Source organism: Chamaea fasciata, unplaced genomic scaffold (assembly GCF_029207755.1).
Source record: "Chamaea fasciata isolate MVZ Bird 193981 ecotype frontalis unplaced genomic scaffold, bChaFas1.0.hap1 SCAF_5, whole genome shotgun sequence".
In the NCBI taxonomy this organism is placed as follows: Eukaryota; Metazoa; Chordata; class Aves; order Passeriformes; family Sylviidae; genus Chamaea; species Chamaea fasciata.
The window spans coordinates 21,117,074-21,136,962 of NW_027094090.1; the positions used below are offsets into that span (position 1 = coordinate 21,117,074).

At 35.8% G+C, this 19,889-nt stretch overlaps 1 protein-coding gene across 6 annotated transcripts in view; it reads left to right on the forward strand.

The window, feature by feature from the left end:
- Positions 1-19,889, forward strand: part of POT1 (protection of telomeres 1) — a 58,508-nt gene that overhangs the window by 26,412 nt on the left and 12,207 nt on the right. For 5 of the 6 annotated variants that reach the window (XR_010720759.1, XM_066182979.1, XM_066182980.1 and 2 more), the window contains 6 exons: positions 3,568-3,858; positions 7,785-7,940; positions 14,091-14,251; positions 17,321-17,409; positions 18,566-18,610; positions 19,061-19,217. Coding sequence is in view for 5 of the 6 variants with exons in the window: in XM_066182979.1 (XP_066039076.1) it covers positions 3,568-3,858; positions 7,785-7,940; positions 14,091-14,251; positions 17,321-17,409; positions 18,566-18,610; positions 19,061-19,217 (899 nt within the window). In the remaining variant the exon portion in view is untranslated. The remainder of the gene's footprint in view (positions 1-3,567; positions 3,859-7,784; positions 7,941-14,090; positions 14,252-17,320; positions 17,410-18,565; positions 18,611-19,060; positions 19,218-19,889) is intronic. The other variant, XM_066182981.1, reaches the window with a different exon arrangement.

Here is a 19,889-nt window from a genome sequence, read left to right on the forward strand (position 1 = left end):
CTTCTTTAATTTCTGTCTCCATTGCTACAGATGTTTCTGACAATCTTATTTTGCAGGCAGCAATTCAGGAATGCTGGAGAATAAGCTATCATTTATGGTCCTAATATCTAGGTGTGTTTATTACGTCTTCAAAAAAAATCATTTTACTTCCATGTGACTATCTTTGTTAAATTTCTTTTAGAAGGTACCTGCAGATAGTTTTGGTAGTTCCGTTTTCTTCTTGTGATATTTAAACAAATTCAAAATGGTTTAATTTATACTTCAAATCATTTCTCTATTTCATTAGTATCTCTGTTCATACAGCTGGAGGAACAAGTAAACCAGGATTACATTATTAAAATATAAGAAAATGTAATCAGCATCCGTATTATCCAAATTTGTTTATACTGATTTACTTAAGATGAGAAAACATTTACAAAATATAATGGAATATACCAGATGCATTCTGGTGGGGTTTTTTTCTGACAGGATACTTTCCTTCATAGAAATACCATCAGTGACAATCATAAAAAAAATAAAATCTTCCTTCTTGGTGTAAAACCCTGTACATTAGCTTGGTATATGTTGTTTCCCTAGGCATTCTTTGATATTCTGAGATGATCTGTGACTGCAGTGGTTTCATAATAGTCCTTTGCTTCTATAATTTAACAATCAGTTTTGATGGAAAACTACCATGGAGATGCTATTATTCCATCTTTATACACTACTTACTATCACACTTTTCCATTTAGTGAGATGAATAACACCATCTCCAGTAAAAGAAAAAAAAAAAAGAAGTCTGTATTTTACTTGGCTGCAAATCTGTTTATAAATATTTCAAGATTCGCTTGTTTTCAATAACCATAGTCAGGATAGTGTTGTACCCCATAGAAATCACTGGAATTTATTGTCCATGCAGTTTGCTAAGGTGACATTTCACCTATTGTTCTTTAGTTTGCAAAAACTATGCCAAAGACTCCTGCAATATGTATTGAAATTTACTTACTTGCTCAGAACAAGCTAAATGCATTTTATCTGCTCAGGTTTTGTCCCAGAGGATATTTTTATTTAGCAACCATTTTTTATTAAAATTATTTAAAATTCTGAGGGAATTTTTAAAGAGATAGCCATCTGCCCTGCTTCTCTGTTAACCACCCCTGCTTCACCCTCCCCCACTAATTTTTAAAAAAATATGTCCATGTCCTGTAGAAATTACACAAAATCCACTGAAGGGTAATTGTTGTCATATGCAAAAGTCTCAGATGAACTCTTTTATAAGTTTAATTCAGTTTCAAAATCCTTTGGAAAATACAACATGTTTACAGTATCAGTGCTTAACTTGATCTGAGATCTACTTAAAAGTGCCATAATGAAACGTTTGTCCCTAGATTTTGTTCATATTATGCTCCAGTGATCCCTTATCACCTTAGCAATAATTTGTTTATAAAGGACAAGCCCAGAGAATTTCTGTTGACCATCATCTCTTCTGTGGGTCCAACATAAGTAATCTTACAGCTGTAACCCATTTGACATTTTCTTGTTCTGTTTCTTCTGTTGTTCACTGAATAATATTCTTGAATTCTGTTTACATTTGAGAGGACTCAGTGGCTTCTCCACCTGCCTCTGAGGACATCTGGTTTTGCTAAAAATCATTGGTAATTTTCTCATCATGACAGTTGAGGTCCACCTTCTTACATATTGTATTTCCTTTTTTTTTTTTTTTTTTTTCCATTTTATAATTGCCTCTTCCAACATTAAGGCTGATTTCAAATTCACCAAGTGAGGGTACTGGGAGATGTCAGAAGTACAGTATGTCAGCCTCCTGAATGCTCAAAGTATGACATAAAGGATTTGGGAAAGGAGGAAAATAACTTACGGTAAAATGTTAGTGGAAGCCCAGGGAGACAAAGTACTCTCTTCCTGGTTTTGTGAAAGGCTTAGTACCTTCATAGAAGACTAGGACAGAGCTTTTACTAAGGAAAAAAGCAAGATATTTTTCTAATGATTTAAAAGAACTAGTGAAGAAATAAATGAACAGGTAAATTAGAAATTAAAAGACTTCAAGAAACATTTGACATGTCAGACAAGGTACGAAAAATACTCTTGAAGTACATTTTGATACAGGATGAATAAGTAAAAATGACGAGAGTTTTCATCCCCTCTGGATGTTACATATGTAGAGAAGCTATGGAATATAACGCCAGTGATAGCATCTAAAGTAAATCTGTGTGTTTATATTAGGTAACATCTTACAGGGAAACATATTTCCAGATCATAGATAATAGGGAGAAAATTGATTATGAAACCATGTATCTTCCCTATTTGTCCTTTGGCTTTTCTTGTATTTGCAATATTTAAACATAAAGGTTGAAAGACTGAAGCTTTTCAGTGTTTCACTGAAGAGAAACTACATCCTGAATTGATCTGCTCCATTGGTCAGGTCTGAAGAATGCTTAAGGAAACCAAAGTTTATCTTAGAGGTGACCCTTAATGCATTTATGCATTATGTCAGAATAGTAGGGATTAAAGGAGTTCCTGTCACCAAGATTGAATTGCTTTGTTTATGAATTTCCAAGGTCAATGAATGCCTGTTTTGTGTGCTTTTTAAATTTCACCATGTTTATAAAATATAGGCCTAAATCTTTGGCAATGTTTTGCTGTTTAGAACTTCTGACACATATTGCATGCTCTGCACTTTCAAATCAGTGGGATTTTCAACTGTTTGAAAGTTGGGCCCTGGGAATCCCATACTAGACTGTCTCTGAAATGCTATGTCCATGCGTGTTATCACTTAATGGTAACCCGACATTAATTAAAAAGGGATGGATCAAAATAGACTGTTTCAGATTTCTGGATAATGAGTCATTCAGTGCTTTGATATAGATAAATCTATAATTGCAGGGAGCAGTAAGACTAGACTAGACCCCTGAAGGAATGCTTCAGACTTTAAATACTATGTTTTGTATGGCAGCAGATACCCAGCTAAATCAGCAGGATTCGGGGGACCTGCCATGAGCAGGGCAATAGACATTGAATAATTGTGATAGCTGTATTCATAATTTGAGGAATGAAAGATTATCACCGTTTGCTTTATGGTAAAAAAATACCTCCTTGAACTGATACATTTTGTTTCAGTTCTGTTATATTGGGAAACAGGGCTGTTGTGAGGGACCAAAAACGGGAATCCTAATAACTTTGCCATGACTCCGCTGTGTAACCCCTAAAAATGAATATTTCTTGTTTCCCCATTTATAAAGGCAATCCCGATATGTTACCGGCACAAATATTTTGATGTGTGCAAATAAAATACTCTGCAAAGATGCTGTAGGTATAAATGTTACAGGTAGTTATTAGTCTGCCTCTTAAAAAATTCTTGTGTAAGATTATATTTCTGCTTATACATTTTGTTTTCTTATTAATACTGATTTTACCTTTCTGTTTTGTTTTTATTTTGACTCTGTTCTCCCAGTAGAACCAGGAACAGAAATGATCAGTGGTCCATTTTCCAGGCACATGATAAAGCAGAAATATATTTGTTTTTCCTTGCAGTGCAAACTTTTTTTTTTTTTCATTCATATTTTATTACAGATCAGGGAGTACAATGGACAGATGCAGGGAATTACCAGTGGAGGATTTGCATCCTTAACATTTGATGGAACTGTAGGAGCTCCAGTAGTTCCTCGAACTTCTAGCAAAGAGTACACTTTCATGGATGAAGAACAGAAAACAATAGAAGAATTACGTATTTGGGCAGCCAGTAATATTTCCATCTCTGGACCAGCAGCAAAATTGTCGGGAGTTCAGCCAATGCTGTTCTTTGATCTCACTTGCCAGCTGGTAGGAAAAGCAAAAGTGGATGGATCTTCTTTTCTTCTAAAGGTAGACTTCCTTTTTAAAAATATTTTGTTTGGTTTATTAAGACATTGTGATGAATTTTTCAATAAAACAGACAATTTAAATAATATTATGTTGATAAGTATTTTTAGTGTAAGAAAATCTCTGATCCTTGGCTTTGTTTCCATGAAAACAAAACAGGAAGCCCAGTTCTCTTTGAGGTTGATTACCTTATTTGGTTTTTAGAGAGGTTTATTAAGATGGCATTATATAGATCATAATTTGACAAAGATTTGTAGATAAATATCACAAGATTTCTTAACCTTGAAAAATATTGTTAGTTTTAAACTTGTTTTCTAGTTAGCAGCATTCACTGCTTGTTTTTCTAGATTTGCTGGATATGATTAGTGCAGTAAATAACACTGCCTAAAAAGGAAGGAATGGATTATGTTATCATGATGGATTTCAGGTAGCTTCTTTTAGTGATGCATAAGCACTTTGGGCATCACTGAAAATACAAAATGTAAAGTGCCATGGAACAGGGGACTATATTCTAAAGGCTATCTTTATCATTAGCTAAATAATATTTCTAGTTTTAATTCAGTTGTATCAGTCTGATGTTATTCCAAAACTCCTCTATATGTATTTTTTACTTGATTGTTAAAACATGAGTAATGATCAAGCTGATATTTTCCACTTTATGACTTCATAAAATTATATATTGGTTCTACTGTGTTAACCTGTATTGTTACAATATTTTTAGAAATAGCACTTGGCATTATTCCTTTATTGAAGCAGCCATGATTTTTCTCCTACAGAATGATGCATTAGGATATAGAAACAAACCTTAAGTGCATGCTATATCATTTTCTGCAACTGCTACAAATATTTCCATTTAATTATGCCTTGTGAAATAGATGTCGAATGTGACCCAGTAAAATTTCATGACTTTGTCGGCTGTAATCAAGTTGTTCATTAATAAGTGGATCTTCAGTATTGAAGGACCTTTTGCAAGGACAGAGACAGGTCCTTTCTTAAATTATTATTTCTTTGCACACTTTTCTGTGTTGTAACACCTGAAGTCGATTTTGTCACTTTTGCATAGTAAAGTTGACGACTTGGGGAAATCTTAGGATAGACTTAGGAAGGTAGAATTTTGAGGTCAAATAATGGTAGATCAATTTTTAGCATAAAATATTAAATACTTAATTGTGTATTAAAATACACTGGACGAGCTTAAAAATGCTACATTCATATTCTGTTGCTAATTTCCTCCATTTTTCACAATGGCAAAATCCATCTCTGGTATCAAGTACTGGTTGTGATAGAAAAGAAACCTTTCTAAAAACTTTGTAGACAGATCTCTGATTCTTTTCTTGATTTGCTAAATAAAAAAAGAATCAAAACAACCAATTCAATACCAGCTCAAATTGAGTGATCATTGCATATTATTTTATTGTAATATTTTGGTTATGCATTTTATAATAAGGAATTACATTTATTTTATTCCAAGTATATCAGTTAAATTAATTGTTGATTATACTCTTTAAAATCATGATTGTTTTAAGCATTGATCTCACATGGAGATTGAACCTAGTGGAGAGTGCTTCAAAGACAACTGAAATGAATTTCAGCAATTTTGTGCATCACCTGTAGTATAACTTCTAAATTACACTTGATAAATTAATACCTATTTGCTCCGCAGCAGAGTTGGACATGGTATAAAGATGTCATCACTGACCTGTTAGTGTTTACCATTTTCTGAGAATTTTGTTACTCAGATTGGTGGATACTAAAGAATGCACACTAGGAATTATTCTGTCATTTTATGCCTTCCAGAAGAGTTTGTTTTATTAATATTCTTTTCTTCCTTTCTGTCAGTTAAATTGTGTACATTAAAGTACAGTGAGCACATTCTGCTGAAGATAGAAACAGGTATTTTGTCTCTGCCATTTCAGTGTTTTCCAACCATGGTGATCAAATGTTACCACTAACTTTTCTTTAGCTCCAGTCTGTTCATGACTAGTAGTAAAACAATTTTTAGTTTCATATTCAGAATTAATTTAACCAGTTTCGGGTTTAATTCTAGTATTCATTTTTGAAACTAGGACAGTCTGAACCCAGAATGTTTTCATGTTTTGCGTAAAGTAGAGCTAACAAGCTCCTGAGGTAGAGAGCTTTATTTGGTTTCGTATTTGTGCAAGAAAAAACCCAAACCCAAATACTTTTGAAAGGATTTTTGTTTTAAAGAAACTTCACTAGCTTACAAATTCCTCTAAAAGGTGTCCTGATGCCAGCCCTGTTAGTTCCTCTGGCTAAGGACGTTTTAGAACTAAGTCACCATCCTTTTATCTGAACAGGGAGCATGCAGGTTATTTTAATCCATTTGTCAGATCATCTCTGCAGTGTAGAATTACCAAAGTGTCCCAAGTAAAGCCACTTGAAAAATAATGGAAAACCTGACAAACCTAAGATGCTTTACTTTGTCAGAGTGACAAAATTTGTGATATATATGCACTAAATCTGTTTTCAAGCTGAGTTCTGGAAAAGATGTGATAATTCAAGCAACAGACAACCTCCCTTTCAAAGGTGGTTTTAAGTATTTCATGGTGCAGGATCAGAAGATAACAGGCTTTTTCTAATCTGTGGCAGCACATACCACCTCATTATCTGGGTCCTTCAGAATATACTCTTATTTGGCACCATAATTTAATGTCATGGGTCATTTTCACTGTGAACGGTTTTCCCTTTTATCTCTTGATTTTGGATGTGTATTTCGTGAGTTATTTTTAGTGTATTTATACGTGGCTTTGCTGATTCTTAGATCTTTTCTTGTGGGTCTGTTCGTCCAAAGCAGTTAAGTGTAAGGGGTAGAAATCCTTTAAAAATTAGGCTTTAGTATCTTTTTCTTGCCCTCTGCAGTGCCTAACTCATGGGACAAAGCACCTTGGTATCACAAACTATCTGAAAATTGGGAAATAGGTTCTTCAGTTGGACCTATATGTATGAAAAACACCATTTCAGAAATATAGTCCAGATGCTCCTAGATTTTTTACTATGCCAATATATCAAACCATTATTTTTGAGTCTTTGAGAAGAGTATATCTTCAGCAACTCAGGAAGCTGTAGTTTACAGAATAATGTTTAGGTTAAGAAGTAAGATTTTGGTTTCAAGGTGTTAAGCTTGTCAGGAAACTTACCTTTTCACAACACTTCGATAGCTGAAAAATAACTACTGATATTTCAGTACTTGGAGTGTATCAAGAATTTAGCTTTAGGCCAACTAGTTTTAGAATCCTCATTAATAAATATAATTTAAGTACTGATGTTTTTCTAATATGCTCTGGATAACTAGCAGTGTATGCTGATACAGGAGATCATCAGTAATTAAGTCAATATATGCTGTGTACTCAGTCTTCACATGCTGTAGCTGGAGTAGTTAAAAAACCCCTATAGCAGGATTAAAATATTAAGTACAGACAGTTCTGCATATGATGAATTCTGACAGTTGTAACTGCTGACCCTAAGGTTGTATCAGCTGGTCAGAGCATGGTGCTGAGAGCACCAAGGTTCAGGGTTCAATCCCCATGTGAGCCATTCACTTAAGAGTAAGACTTGATAATCTTTGTGGGTCCCTTCCAGCTCAGAATATTGTGTCATTTTGTGCTGGATATACAGCTGAGGTTTTGCGCTGAGCTGTTCTTTTTTCTTTTTTATTTAAATATTAACAAATTCCAGGTCTTAGCACTTGATTATGTTCTCTCTAGGGGTTATTCTGTGCTCTGTAAGGAGTAATAACTTTAAAAATCCCATAAAGTCTAATTCAAGTATTTTAAGGACTTTTAGACTGAGACTACAACTAAGCTCTCTTATTGTTAATAATTTTTAATCAAACAGAATATTTTAAAAAGTTATTTAAATCTGAATCTGAAATATTCTGAGCACACTGAAGTAGTTCATTTGCATTGCAGGTTTGGGATGGCACTAGATGTCCCTACCCCACATGGAAGGTGCCTGTGGAAGCAAAAGACCTGGAAGGAGACAAAGTTCTTCTTCATCAGCTGAGAGATCTAGCGGTGGACATTCTAGTCTATGATAATCATGTACAGCTGGCAGAATCACTTAAGGTAATGCACAGTTTGGTATTTCACTCTCTGCTTGTAGCCTGTTTTCTGCTTAGAAATCACTTCAGAGAATGCATCCATTCAGTCCTGCTCTAATTAGTTTCATGTGCCTCTTTATCTTTCTCTGTATTTCCCATACTTTTTATTTGAATGCAGACTTCCTCAACATGTGTTAAACAGGCTTATTACCCAAAAATTGCCATAAAAATATTGTTCCAATTAAGCACTTTCCAGACACTTTAATATAATAGATAATACAATGAAAATAATGCACTCAGAAAATGTATTCTATGCTTTAGAATTATTTTTAAATGATACAATGCAGTGTTAAACCTGTAGTCCTGTTAAAGACTCTTAATTCTAAAGTCAATAGAAGATTTTCTGTTCTATCAGCTTCTGCAGTTTGCAGTGCAATCTTCATTTAGTAGGTCAGTAATGTTGATTATGCTTAGATAGAGAAAACAACAACATAATTAAACATTAGATCTTCAGCAATACTGCCATCTTGCTTCTGAATACAGGAACTTGGCAACGAATGTATCTTTAATTTCATGCCTTGTCCTCTATACTCAAGATTATTTTTGAGAAAAAATTTACCAGAAAATAAAGATGAGTGATAACGTTTTTTTATGCTTGGTCTATCAGCAGACATGAAATCATTTTGATAAATTAACACCCATAAGTAAATTCCAGATAGCAAAACAAGTGTAAGAATTTATCTAAGAATTCATAACAAAACTGGCAGAAATATTTCATTAGTTACAAGTTCTTTTCCAGATTTTCTCTCCTGCTAACTGGTGTAAAAAACTGATGTTCTAGTGAAGTGGTATGTTTTGAATATGAAAGAAAGAAGTATTTTAATATTAATAAAAGTTATTGTCTTTATTAGCTGATAATACTCCCTTTATTATTCTCCCCCATTTATATTCAGGAATTGAATCACAAATTGAGTGTGTGATATGTGGGATGCCATTGTCCTTTCGATCAATTTTTTACTTCCTATCCACTTGCTTTTTCGCATTTCTCAAGCGTTTTTACCTTTGCTGGATACTGCACTGTGTAGTAGAAGCTTTAATAATTTCAAAGGAAATTGTTAAGAAACCCCCCTTGACCTCTTGTGGGTGTTTCTCTCCTTCTGGCTATGTCCAAAGTTGCAGTAGTTTTAGTCAGGCAAGCTGTAGAAGTTTCAAATTAGATAATTTTTGTACACCACTTTTTAGTTGTTTGTCTTAGTGGAGTTATCAAAGAAAAAGGGCGGATATGCTGACAGTTAAATTTCAGAAATATGTATTAATTTCAAATTGCAACGTAGAATTAATTGTATTTCACTGAATAATTTTTATATATATATGTGAGAATATATATATATGTATATATATTATAAAATTTGGGGATAACTCTCCCTAAAATGGAGGATTTTTGTTAAAGGCTTTTAAATACTAGTGGAAATCATGTCATATAAAAAAGTATAATTGAAATACGTATGATATTTTGTTGAGTTCAGGGCCTTGTTATGCAAAGTTTTTTTTAAAAAATCATTTATGTAGCAGTATAGAACTGGCAAATGTTTAGTGTATCCACCTGCACCTTCTCAAGTGTGATTAGATATTTTGCCAGTTTGGGATTTTGGAAACCATAAAAAGTGCACTATTTTTCCATCTTCTCTTCTACAAATAAAACTAGCTTAGAGTTGCCTTTTTTAATGTAAATTGTTACAGACTTGTTAGGTTACACTCTCCTGCTGTTGTGTACCATTTGCAATGACAGTTGCAGTTTGGAAATGATGTTTTATGTAGGAGCAATCTGTTTTACACAACCTTGATAACAAGAAGGGCAGATTTAAAAAAACCCGTGAAATACATGTTCTTATTTTAAAATTTTATCTGTAGGCACATGTTCAGACAAAGTCACTCTGAGTAGGTACTACATGCTAGAGAAAGTGGGTAATATATTACAGGGAACTTCTGGCAAATCCTGGGGCACAGTGTCAGGGATATTGCTGCAAGAGTTTGTTAAAAACTTCTTGTTTACATCGTCTGTCCAGAGAACACGGAAGATATGAGCACTTTATCTCATTTTCTAAGACTAACAATAATTAAAATTTCCACTTCAGAGAGCTTCAGTTAAAGAAAGGTATGTTGAAGGTGTGTTGCAATTGATACTGTAAGTAGACTTTTTCCCCCTATATTTGCTGGCCTCTCTTTCCTGCTGGGCAAGATTGTGGCTTTTCAGCATTTTGGTGCCTTAACAGAACAAAAATAGAATTTTCAGAAATCTCACCTCTGAAGCAGATTTTTACCTGGGGCATACGGATATGGCAAGACCTACAACTAAGGAAAGAAAATGGTGTTCACTGCTTTTGCTTGAATTTCCCTCTTCATCTGGCAATGTACCTGGAGTAGATGAGGCTTTCTCAGGAACTGAGAGGAACCCCAGCCTAGAACTGTCTGGAATACAGTTGCTCCACATTCTTTACTTTCTCAGGGTGCACTGACTTTGCCATGCAGTTTGGGAGTATGTCTGTGAAATGAGTTTCTCCATCTGGGGCATTTTACCTAGGTGGTAAGCATCAAGGTCAGTGGTCAGCACAGCAGGGATCCAGCTGCCCACAGCTGGTTAGAGATTTCCTTACTTCTGTCTTTCACTGAATGTGTGATCCAGTGCATTCGTCTTCTGGATTGATACCATCAATTCTGTGTTGCCATGCATTTTATGGATAATGCAATTAAAACAATTAACCTTGAGCATACATACGAGTCTTAGTCCGCAATTTCATGGTATTTGCTTCACGTTATGTATCTTCAGATGTAGAGTTTGTACATTTTCAGCTGTTTCTCCCACCACATCATGTCATGTCTTTCATGATAGTAGTTTGTACTAAGAAGTTTGCTTCCTAGTGCCAGAGTCACATTTTCAACATACAGCTTAAGTAAGATACTACATGGCTGCAATATCTAGCTTCATATTTTTTAGACCTAGGTAACTTTCCTTCGACATGTGAGTTGTATACTCCCCACTTCTGTCTTTTCACTCATTGAAAAGGGAAAAAACCCAAAAGACACCACTCTTGAGTCCTTCAAACTCTTAAATGGATTTCAGTTGTTATTTCTTACTGCCCAAGATGGTGCCCAAATGCCATATATATGCTTTGTCTCATTTGCAGAAAGTTGTGCACTATTTACTCAGTAAAATTAGACTGTTGATGCAATGAAAAGGATGACAAAGAAATGTCACTGAATATAATCAACAATAAATATAGGCAAAAAAAATGAGTACAGGTGAATTTGTTAGGTGATTCCCATAGATAAAGACAGCTTCTTGTGTGCCTTTTTTGACAAACATGAATATTTACCCTCAGTGGGACATGCTGTTGTGAATTCACTGAATTCCAGTGTGACTGTGAACACAGCCCTATGTATTTTGAAATAATAATGAGAATTTCCTATGCTCAAAAGTTGTTCTAGTTAAGTACTAACAGGGAACTGCGTATATGACTTCCACATTTCAATTCTCTCTAGCCTTAATATGTATTCTTTAAATAGTCATATTTGAATTAGACTGAAAATAGGGTATTAGTATATTTTATATTACTAATATAAATGTTTTTATTTTATGAATAAATGAAATTTATTCATAAATCTTTTTATTCAATGCAAGATTTTTTTTATTCACTTTAATTTCACTTTTAAATGAATTTCCTCCAAACAAGGTACGTCATAAAGAGAACTGTAAAGTCAAGTGAGGAGCTGGATTTGTACTAGATTTTAGTGATGGCTCTGTAAATCACGGTGTTTACTTCAATGTAGTTCACAATTTCTTCTGAGTCAGGTATATAAAGAGCTCAGTCTGCAGACATTCTGTAAACAGTAGAAATATAGTAACATTTTTATCCATAGCATCCACTTTTGCTCTCTGCTGTTACAGTAAGCAAGGCTGCCTCCCAAAGGAATCCACGGAAACAGCATTCTGTCCACCCAGGCATCTCTGGGCTGACAATCAGAACCTTCCAAACCTTTTCACTATTTGGCAATACTGATTATTATGCAGCTCTTTTTTGTAGTTCAAAGTGATACTAAAATATATAAAAAATTAAAACATTTTCAGAAAAGGATCTCATAAATGTTTAGAAGATTATTTTATAGTGATGATAAATCTTGCTAAGTGAATGTTGCACTAAAACTTGTCATTCAGTTGATTTTTGTGTGAATTTCAGCACACAAGTTTATAAGGCAGACACAGCATTTTATATTCTTTGCTTGTGACCTTTCCTCTCCCATATTTATTTCTTTGTGTTTATACATAGAGAAAAATCTAATTTTGTATATACTGTTTTTTAAAACAAAGAAATTTGTCAGTTAAACTCAACTTTTTCCTGCTTATATGCAAATTACTTTTTGCAGTAGGGAAGTAGTTTGACAGTGTTGTATTTACATAAGGTTACTCCATTAGTGGAACTTAGGTAAGAACTTTTAAAAAAACTTTCTCCAAAAGCATTTGTCATAGTCATTAGATTAGTCTTGTGATATGAGTGTCATTTGCTTTTTGGATATTCATAATTAAGTGAAATCAGCATCTGGAAAGGAAAAAAAAAGTCTTTGGATAAGCCTCTTAACTGCCATCTGAATGCACAAGCTGTCCTGGTGGTGCTTTGAATGAACAAAACGAGCAGCCTACTAACGGTGCAGATCAATTAAAAGTCTGGTAAGAGCTCCATGCCAGAAGCAAAATAGGTGCGGACTGAAGTGCACTTTTTATGTCACTGCTGCCTCAATTAGAAAATATGCTTTCTTTTTCATGTGTGATTATTGTTTAAAAGAGCAGTATGATACCAGCATTGTGTAGTCATAGTTTGTTCCTTGATACAGAGGAGGATTCTAGACACAGGTTGCTGCTCCATCTGCTTTTATGCATATATACGTGTCTAAAAGTGTTGTACTATGACGTGACCAATCCAATCTAATAGGAACACTTTCTCAGTTTCCACTGGTTAAAGTTGGATCTGAAGCTGAAATATCACTCAATAAACTGACTGCTGCAATAGTAATTTTAATAGAAGTAAATTTAAAATAATTTGTCCTTTCTATCAGGCTATTTAAAAGATTTTTAGAATTAATTTAAAACCAGGTTGTTGAGTATGTGTAGCTTGCCACCTATTATCTGGATCTCAGATTATATATATTTTTTAAAAAATCGGATAACTGCGTAATTGAGTCTCCATTTTATCTCCCTTTAGAACATTGGGGGCTTGGTGTTGGTTGGTTGGATGTGTGGGCTTTTTTGGGGGGATAATGGGAGTGGTATTTTGAAATAAAAGCAAAGTTATAAAGATGTATTCTATGTTCACCACTCCATAACTTCCTTTTTAGTAGGTGCTTGTGTAAATTAGCCTAAGTCTGTTTGTGTAACTTTACAGAACTGTTCCAAAAAACACAAAATCATTCTAAGCAAAACAGGAAGCATATTCTCCATGTACCTGAGGAGATCTAACAGAGATAGGAAAAGTGCCAAGATCATTCAGTTTCTAATGCATATTGTCTTTTGTCCTGGTGCTAAAAAAATGTTATCTGTAATGTAAGAATAAGATACGATGGAGAAATCTGTGTCAGCAGATACACTTGTATGTACATGTAAACATACTAAGCCATGCAGGATGATGAGCAGGAGGTCAATTGCTAAATGTGATCGTTCCCAGGACAAATCAGAGGTTGTCAGTCTCTGTGGGGCTGTGTTGGGAATGTAGAAGGCAAATTGTGCCCTCAGGAAAGGAATGTATTGACTCATTTGATCTGTCTTCTGAAGTATGTTAGAGAATTAGATTTACTAAGAAGGCTTATTCTGGTTCTGAATCACCCTTTGCTGCCAATAATGCTTTCTGATAAAGCAAAACAAACAGATCACATGCAAAGGTTTTGCAGTTTCCATACCTTGAAAATACTTAAAACCCAGCCGGAAACAACCGTAAGAAGTCTGCTCTAGTTGACTCTTTGGGCACAAGAGCTGAATGAGGTAATCAACAGAAGTCACTGCCAGCTTCAGTTGTTCTGTGATTCAGTTAGAACAGGGAAGAAGCTTCATGAGCACTAGAATTTTCCATGTAAATAACTAACTTTGTGTTATCAAAGTGTTGTTTTTTGGTTTTTTTTCTCCTTTCAGATTGGAAGTTTTCTGAGAATTTACAGTATTCATACAAAACAAGCAAGTGCTGACAATGAAGATGTCTCACATATAGAATTTCATCTTCATGGTGGCACCTGCTATGGTCGAGGAATAGGAGTCTTGCCAGAAAGTAACCCAGATGTTAAGGAGCTAAAAGCGTAAGTACTATGTGTAGATGTTTGGTTTTCTCTAGATCATTCTTGAAAATTCTAGGCTAATGTAACAGCTGTACAACTTAGAATTGTGAATGTATCTAAAAATCAGAAACTCGAGAACAGAATATGTCTTTAGCACCACTAAGATGAAGAGTATTTGGGGGATAGGAAAATAAAGGCAGTTTTTTTCAAACTGAATATACAGTAGGGATCAAGATTTTTATTTTGATTAGCCTAATTCTAATTATACATATTTTAAACGTGTATATATGTGCTATTTGAAAGTGGTGAGATTTAAAGATGTTCAAAATGAAGCAGATATTTTACATTCTTTGCTGTCTTGGTTTGGAAAGACAGATGTCTGCCAGGGGGAGCCAGAGTCTCCCTTGGAATGGAGAATGTAAACCCCCTCCCTCTGAATTATTGTAATTTTGAAATTAAGGGGCTTTCAGGCAAAGATATGGGAACAGGAATAACAGTTCTTTTTCTAGGAATATTAAAAAGAAAAATGTAGTAGTACAAAAAAAGCAAACCAAAAAGAAAACACTGGCAGAGTCAGAGATACAGCCTGACACCCTGTTGATCAGGGTGTTGGCAGCAGTCCAGTTAAGTCCTCTTGGAGTGACAGATGTGGTTCTGTTGAAGCAATGATCCTGTAGAAGGGTATAGTTTTCCTCTGAGGGTCCAATGGTAGTGAGATGGGTCTGGTCTTCCTCTGGGAATCCAGTGGAAACAGGCTATCCTGGTGTTCTGAATCTCAGGTTTTATCCAGGTAGGAATGCTTGGCTCCTCCCACTGGGTGGAGCATCTCATAATGGATTATGTAATTTTATCGGTCATGCAGTGGGACTCAATGGCCCATTAACAGCAGATATTCCCCTGGAGGGAGAATGGTTGTGGAAGAAATAAAGAACACTGTCCCACCTGGTTTTAACAGCTGGCCCATCAGCAGAAGACACCCATCCCCTCCCCCTGGAGTTATGAGGAATGGGTGATTGAAGAGATATAGAAAACACCTCCCCAACTGGTTTCAGCAGATGGCATAGAATACTTACTTCTGGTTACATCTTGCATTGCAACCCAAGACTAAACTGTCTTATAAGGAATCAGAACCATTTAGGTTGGAAAAGACCTTTAATATCAAGTCCAAATGTAAGCCTTGTCCAAGTGCCCCACTAAACCATGTCTCTTAAGTGCCACGTCTGCATGACTTTAAAACATCTTCAGGGATGATGACTCCACCACTTGCCTGAGCTGCTTTTTCCAATGCTTGTCAACCCTTTCCATGAAGAAATTTGTCTTAGTATCTAATGTAAACCTTCCAAGGCACAATTTGAAGCCGTTTCGTCTCCTTTTGTCTCTTGTTGCCTGGGAGAAGAGGCTGACCCCACCTAAACAGAACCTCCTGTCACATTGTTGTAGACATAGGTAATAAGGTTTCCTCTGAGCTTCCTCTCCTCCAAGCTAAACCATCCCAGCTCCCTCAGCTGCTCCTCACAAGACTTCAGCTCCAGCTGCTTCACCAGGTCCTTTTCTGCTGGGACTCTTTCCAGCCACTCTGCCCCAGCCTGTAGTGCTGCATGGGGTTGTTGTGTCCCAAGTGCACTTCACCTTGTTGAACCTCATACACTTGGCTTGGCCATCAGTCAAGCCTGTCCTCCTACAGATGAGCACTGCTGCTCAACTTGGGATCATCTGCAAACTTACTGAGGGTGTCATGCCCTCAGTCACCTTGTCTTCATCATTGGTAGAGATATTAAACAGAACTGGGCCCAGTACTGAGCCCTGAGGAACACTATTTGTGAGTGGCCACCAGCTGGAGGTAACTCCATTCACCACCACTCTCTGGGCCTAGCCATCCAGCCAGTTTTTTACCCAGCAAATATGCACCCATCCCAGCCATGACAGCCAGTTTCTCTGGGAGAATGCTGTGGGAAACGGGGTCAAAGGCTTTGCTACCTTCCAGGTAAACTACATCCACATCTGTTTCCTCATCCACTAAGCAGGTAAATTTGTCATAAAAGGAGATGAAGTTGGTGAAGCAGGATGTGTCATATAAATCTGTGCTGGCTGTGTCTGATCTTCTGGGTGTCCTTCATGTGCTGTGTGATGGCACAAAGCGTGATCTGCTCCATGACCTCCAGCACTGAGCTCAGGCTGACAGGCCTGTAGACCCCTGAATCACCCCTCTGACGCTTCTTGTAGATAACCATCTGCAGTAATTTTCAGTCTACTGGGACCTCCTCACTTACCAGGACTGCTGATAAATGATAGAAAGTGGTTTTTTGAGCACTTCCGGCAGCTCCCTCAGTATCTGTCGTTGGATCTCAGCTAGCTCCTTAAACCTGTGTTTGTGTAAGTAGTGTAGCAGCTCAGTGACCATTTCCTCTTAGATTATGGAGGTTTCATTCTGCTCTCCATCCCTGTCTTCCATCTCAGGAGGCTGGATACGTAGAGAATAATTGTTCTTACTGTTATAAGATGGAGGTAAAGAAAGCATGAAGTACATTGGCCTTTTCCTCATCCTTTGTCACTATTTCCCGCCACATCCAATAAAGGATGGAGATTCTCCTTAGCCTTTCTTTTGTTGATGATGTATTTGGAGATGCAATTTTTGTTGTCTCATGCAGCAGTAGTGGTATTAAGTTCTAGTCAGATTTTGGCACTTCCAATTTCCTGCCTTTGTAATATCCTCCTGAGTGATATAACCTTCTTCCAAAGGTTATAAACTTTTTTTCTTCCTTAGCAAAGGCTAAGTAAGCAAATTCTACATTCCATTATCAGGAATTCTGTCTCCAGTAGTACATATTTCTTTTGGCACTATTTCGTGTTTAATGTTCCAGAAGTGATCTGGGAAGTGTCTCATCTCCATCATTAATATAATTTCCTGAAACTTCTGGCTCAGTTGAGTTTTATGTCTCTGCTGGAACATTTATATCTGAATATTATACCTGCGTATTGATAATAAATAGGTTTTGTGTGTCTGTGTAGTCCTGTACATATATGTGTGTGTGTATGATGATGTATAAAAGATTTCTCTAGCTTATAAAATATTTAGCCATTTATCTTTAGATTCTTAGAATCTGTGGATCTGGCAGGCAGTCTGAATATGGAAAGCATGTGTTCAATGGATGTGGACAGCACTTTTGGCAGTGTTACAGGTAAGAGCAACTGAAAGCTGATTTTCTCTTTCTTCAAATATATATATATATATATATATATATATATATATGGTCAAGATAAGGTCACAGTTGCTGCTTCTCTATGTGTGTAGCGCTGCTTTCGCATTCAAAGCCTTGGAGAATTCTTTCAGTTTATTAGACTGGAAATTCACATTACTCTTTCTGTCTTCCAGCACAAGCATTTCATATTGCATGGAAAGATACTTTCATAGGAGTTAGTGAATAAATTCTTAAACACAGGTGGTGTTTTTAATCATGCTATATTAGATCATAAAGCAGAGTTATGTAAGTGCCTCCCTCTAAAGGGCGTTTCTGCAGGGACAGGCACTGAAAATGCTATGAAACAGCTGCCTGTTGAAGAGCCCTTCTTAAACCATTGGATGGAAAGTTGTGGCTGTGGCAGGGGTGTAAGGTGCATTGCCATGGAACAGTGATATCTTATGGACAGACCCCTATTATGTTCAGAATGATATTTTTAGCCCAGGATAAGAATAACTAAAAGGGAATTTAAAGCTAGTTGGACATAGTCTGTATCTTTGCTTCTATCTTTTAAAAATCTGTGTTACTCAGCCATTATTAACATAAAAACATTGGACATTTCTAAAAGGATGCAAAAGTCAAGAAAAAATAAATGCTTCATGTCCCGTCCATAACTGAAAATTTAGAAAAAAGTTTCGCACTTACTGCACTCTCTGTGTAGTGGAGTTTGTTCAGAGCGGGGGACCAGCAGTCCATATTGGTCTTAGAGTAATGAATTTATTTTCTTGTCCAGAAGGATTACAGGGGATGAATACAATTTATGTCCGCAGATCATTCATAGTATACTTCTGAAAAATGTTCACTTTGATCAGCATTGCTATTTAATATATATGCTAACTTCCCCTTTAATATATTAACACTTGATGTGCAATGTATGTCTCCTGATTACTTTTGCTGCTTTTTTTTTTTTGTTGTTGTATTGTTTTCATACATTATTGGGCTTTTCATTTTAATTTGTTTAGTTTTTGGTTTTGTGTGTGTATCTACCTGTCTATCTACCTACCTGTTTGTATGTGTCCACATAATTAAAAAAAAAAAAAAAAAAAAAAAAAAAAAGAAAAAAGGAAAATAATTAGGAAATTCTTATTGATTTTAGATCTTGAATTGCACTTACAGAGATGTCAGCAGTTATCTGTTACAGGTAGGTAGCATTTTGACCTTAAGGTGAATTTTAATTTTGCTAAAGAACAAAAGTAGTTTGAAAACATTATCTTAAAGGTTATTATAGGAAGAGCTATTCTAAGAGTATAAATTCCAGGAGTATAAATGTGTGTGTATTTTATTGGGTTTATTTGTTGTTTAAAGGAATAGAGCATTGGTATATTTGTATATTCTACTTTCATTTGGTTTTTCTGCATGTTCTGTCTCTGTACCCTCACGTACACCATGCTGCTACAGCCTGATATGATTTGTCTTACTGACTGTAATAACAAGCTGTGTTGATAAAACCAAAGCTACAGCTGGGAAGGGAAGTAAAGTTGGGAATTAAGAAAAAGTGCATACCTGCGATTGCCATTTCCCGTACTACAAATATTACAGTGGTTAATAGTATGCATGGTGCTTTTTCATCTCTCTGTGTATTGTTTTGCAGTATTAACAGATCATCAGGATTTGAGTAACACAGAACTGAAAACCGTAACAAACAGCACAGCTCCTCAACAGTATCGCATTAGAGCAAAGCTGAGAACTTACAAACCCCAAAAGCTCCATCAGTCTGTTAAACTTCATTGTTCCAAGTGCAAGTCTTTGTAAGTGTTTCACACAGTATAAGTAACTAGGAATTGCTCTGTATGTTTTGGGATGTTTAGATTTTCAGTGTGTTTTCAGCTCTTTTTTTTGTGTAAGATGAGCTGAATGTAAATGTATATAATTTTGTGCAAAGATTTGAAATTCATTAATAATAAGTAGGAAATTTTAAAATTGTCAGATGAGTTCCATTTACAGAATCCTTTGAGTGCTTTCAAAACAATATTTTTTCTTTATTTGTAAATGAAGCAGTACAGTTTTTTCCATACCATGGTTTTATAGAGGTATCTTAAGTGTTTCTTTATTGCAGTTTTAAAATAGGATATGCAAAGAGGTATAATAGTCTCCAAATGAATTAATAAAAATACCCTTGACTAAAGTGCGTCTTCTGGACAAGGCATCTTTTCTGGATCCAGAAATATCAGGGAAATCACACAACTTCAGGCCATTCCCCTGGGTCCTGTCACTGTCACGATAGAGCAGAGATCAGCGCCTGCCCCTCCTCTTCCTCTCACAAGGATCTTATATCTGCAGTGAGGTCTTCCCTTGGCCTCTTCCAGGCTGAGCAGACCAAGTGACCTCAGCTGCTCCTCATATAGCTTCCCCTCAAGGCCCTTCACCGTCTTTGTTGCCCTGCTTGGGACACTCTCAGAGACTTTTTACAATCTAATTGA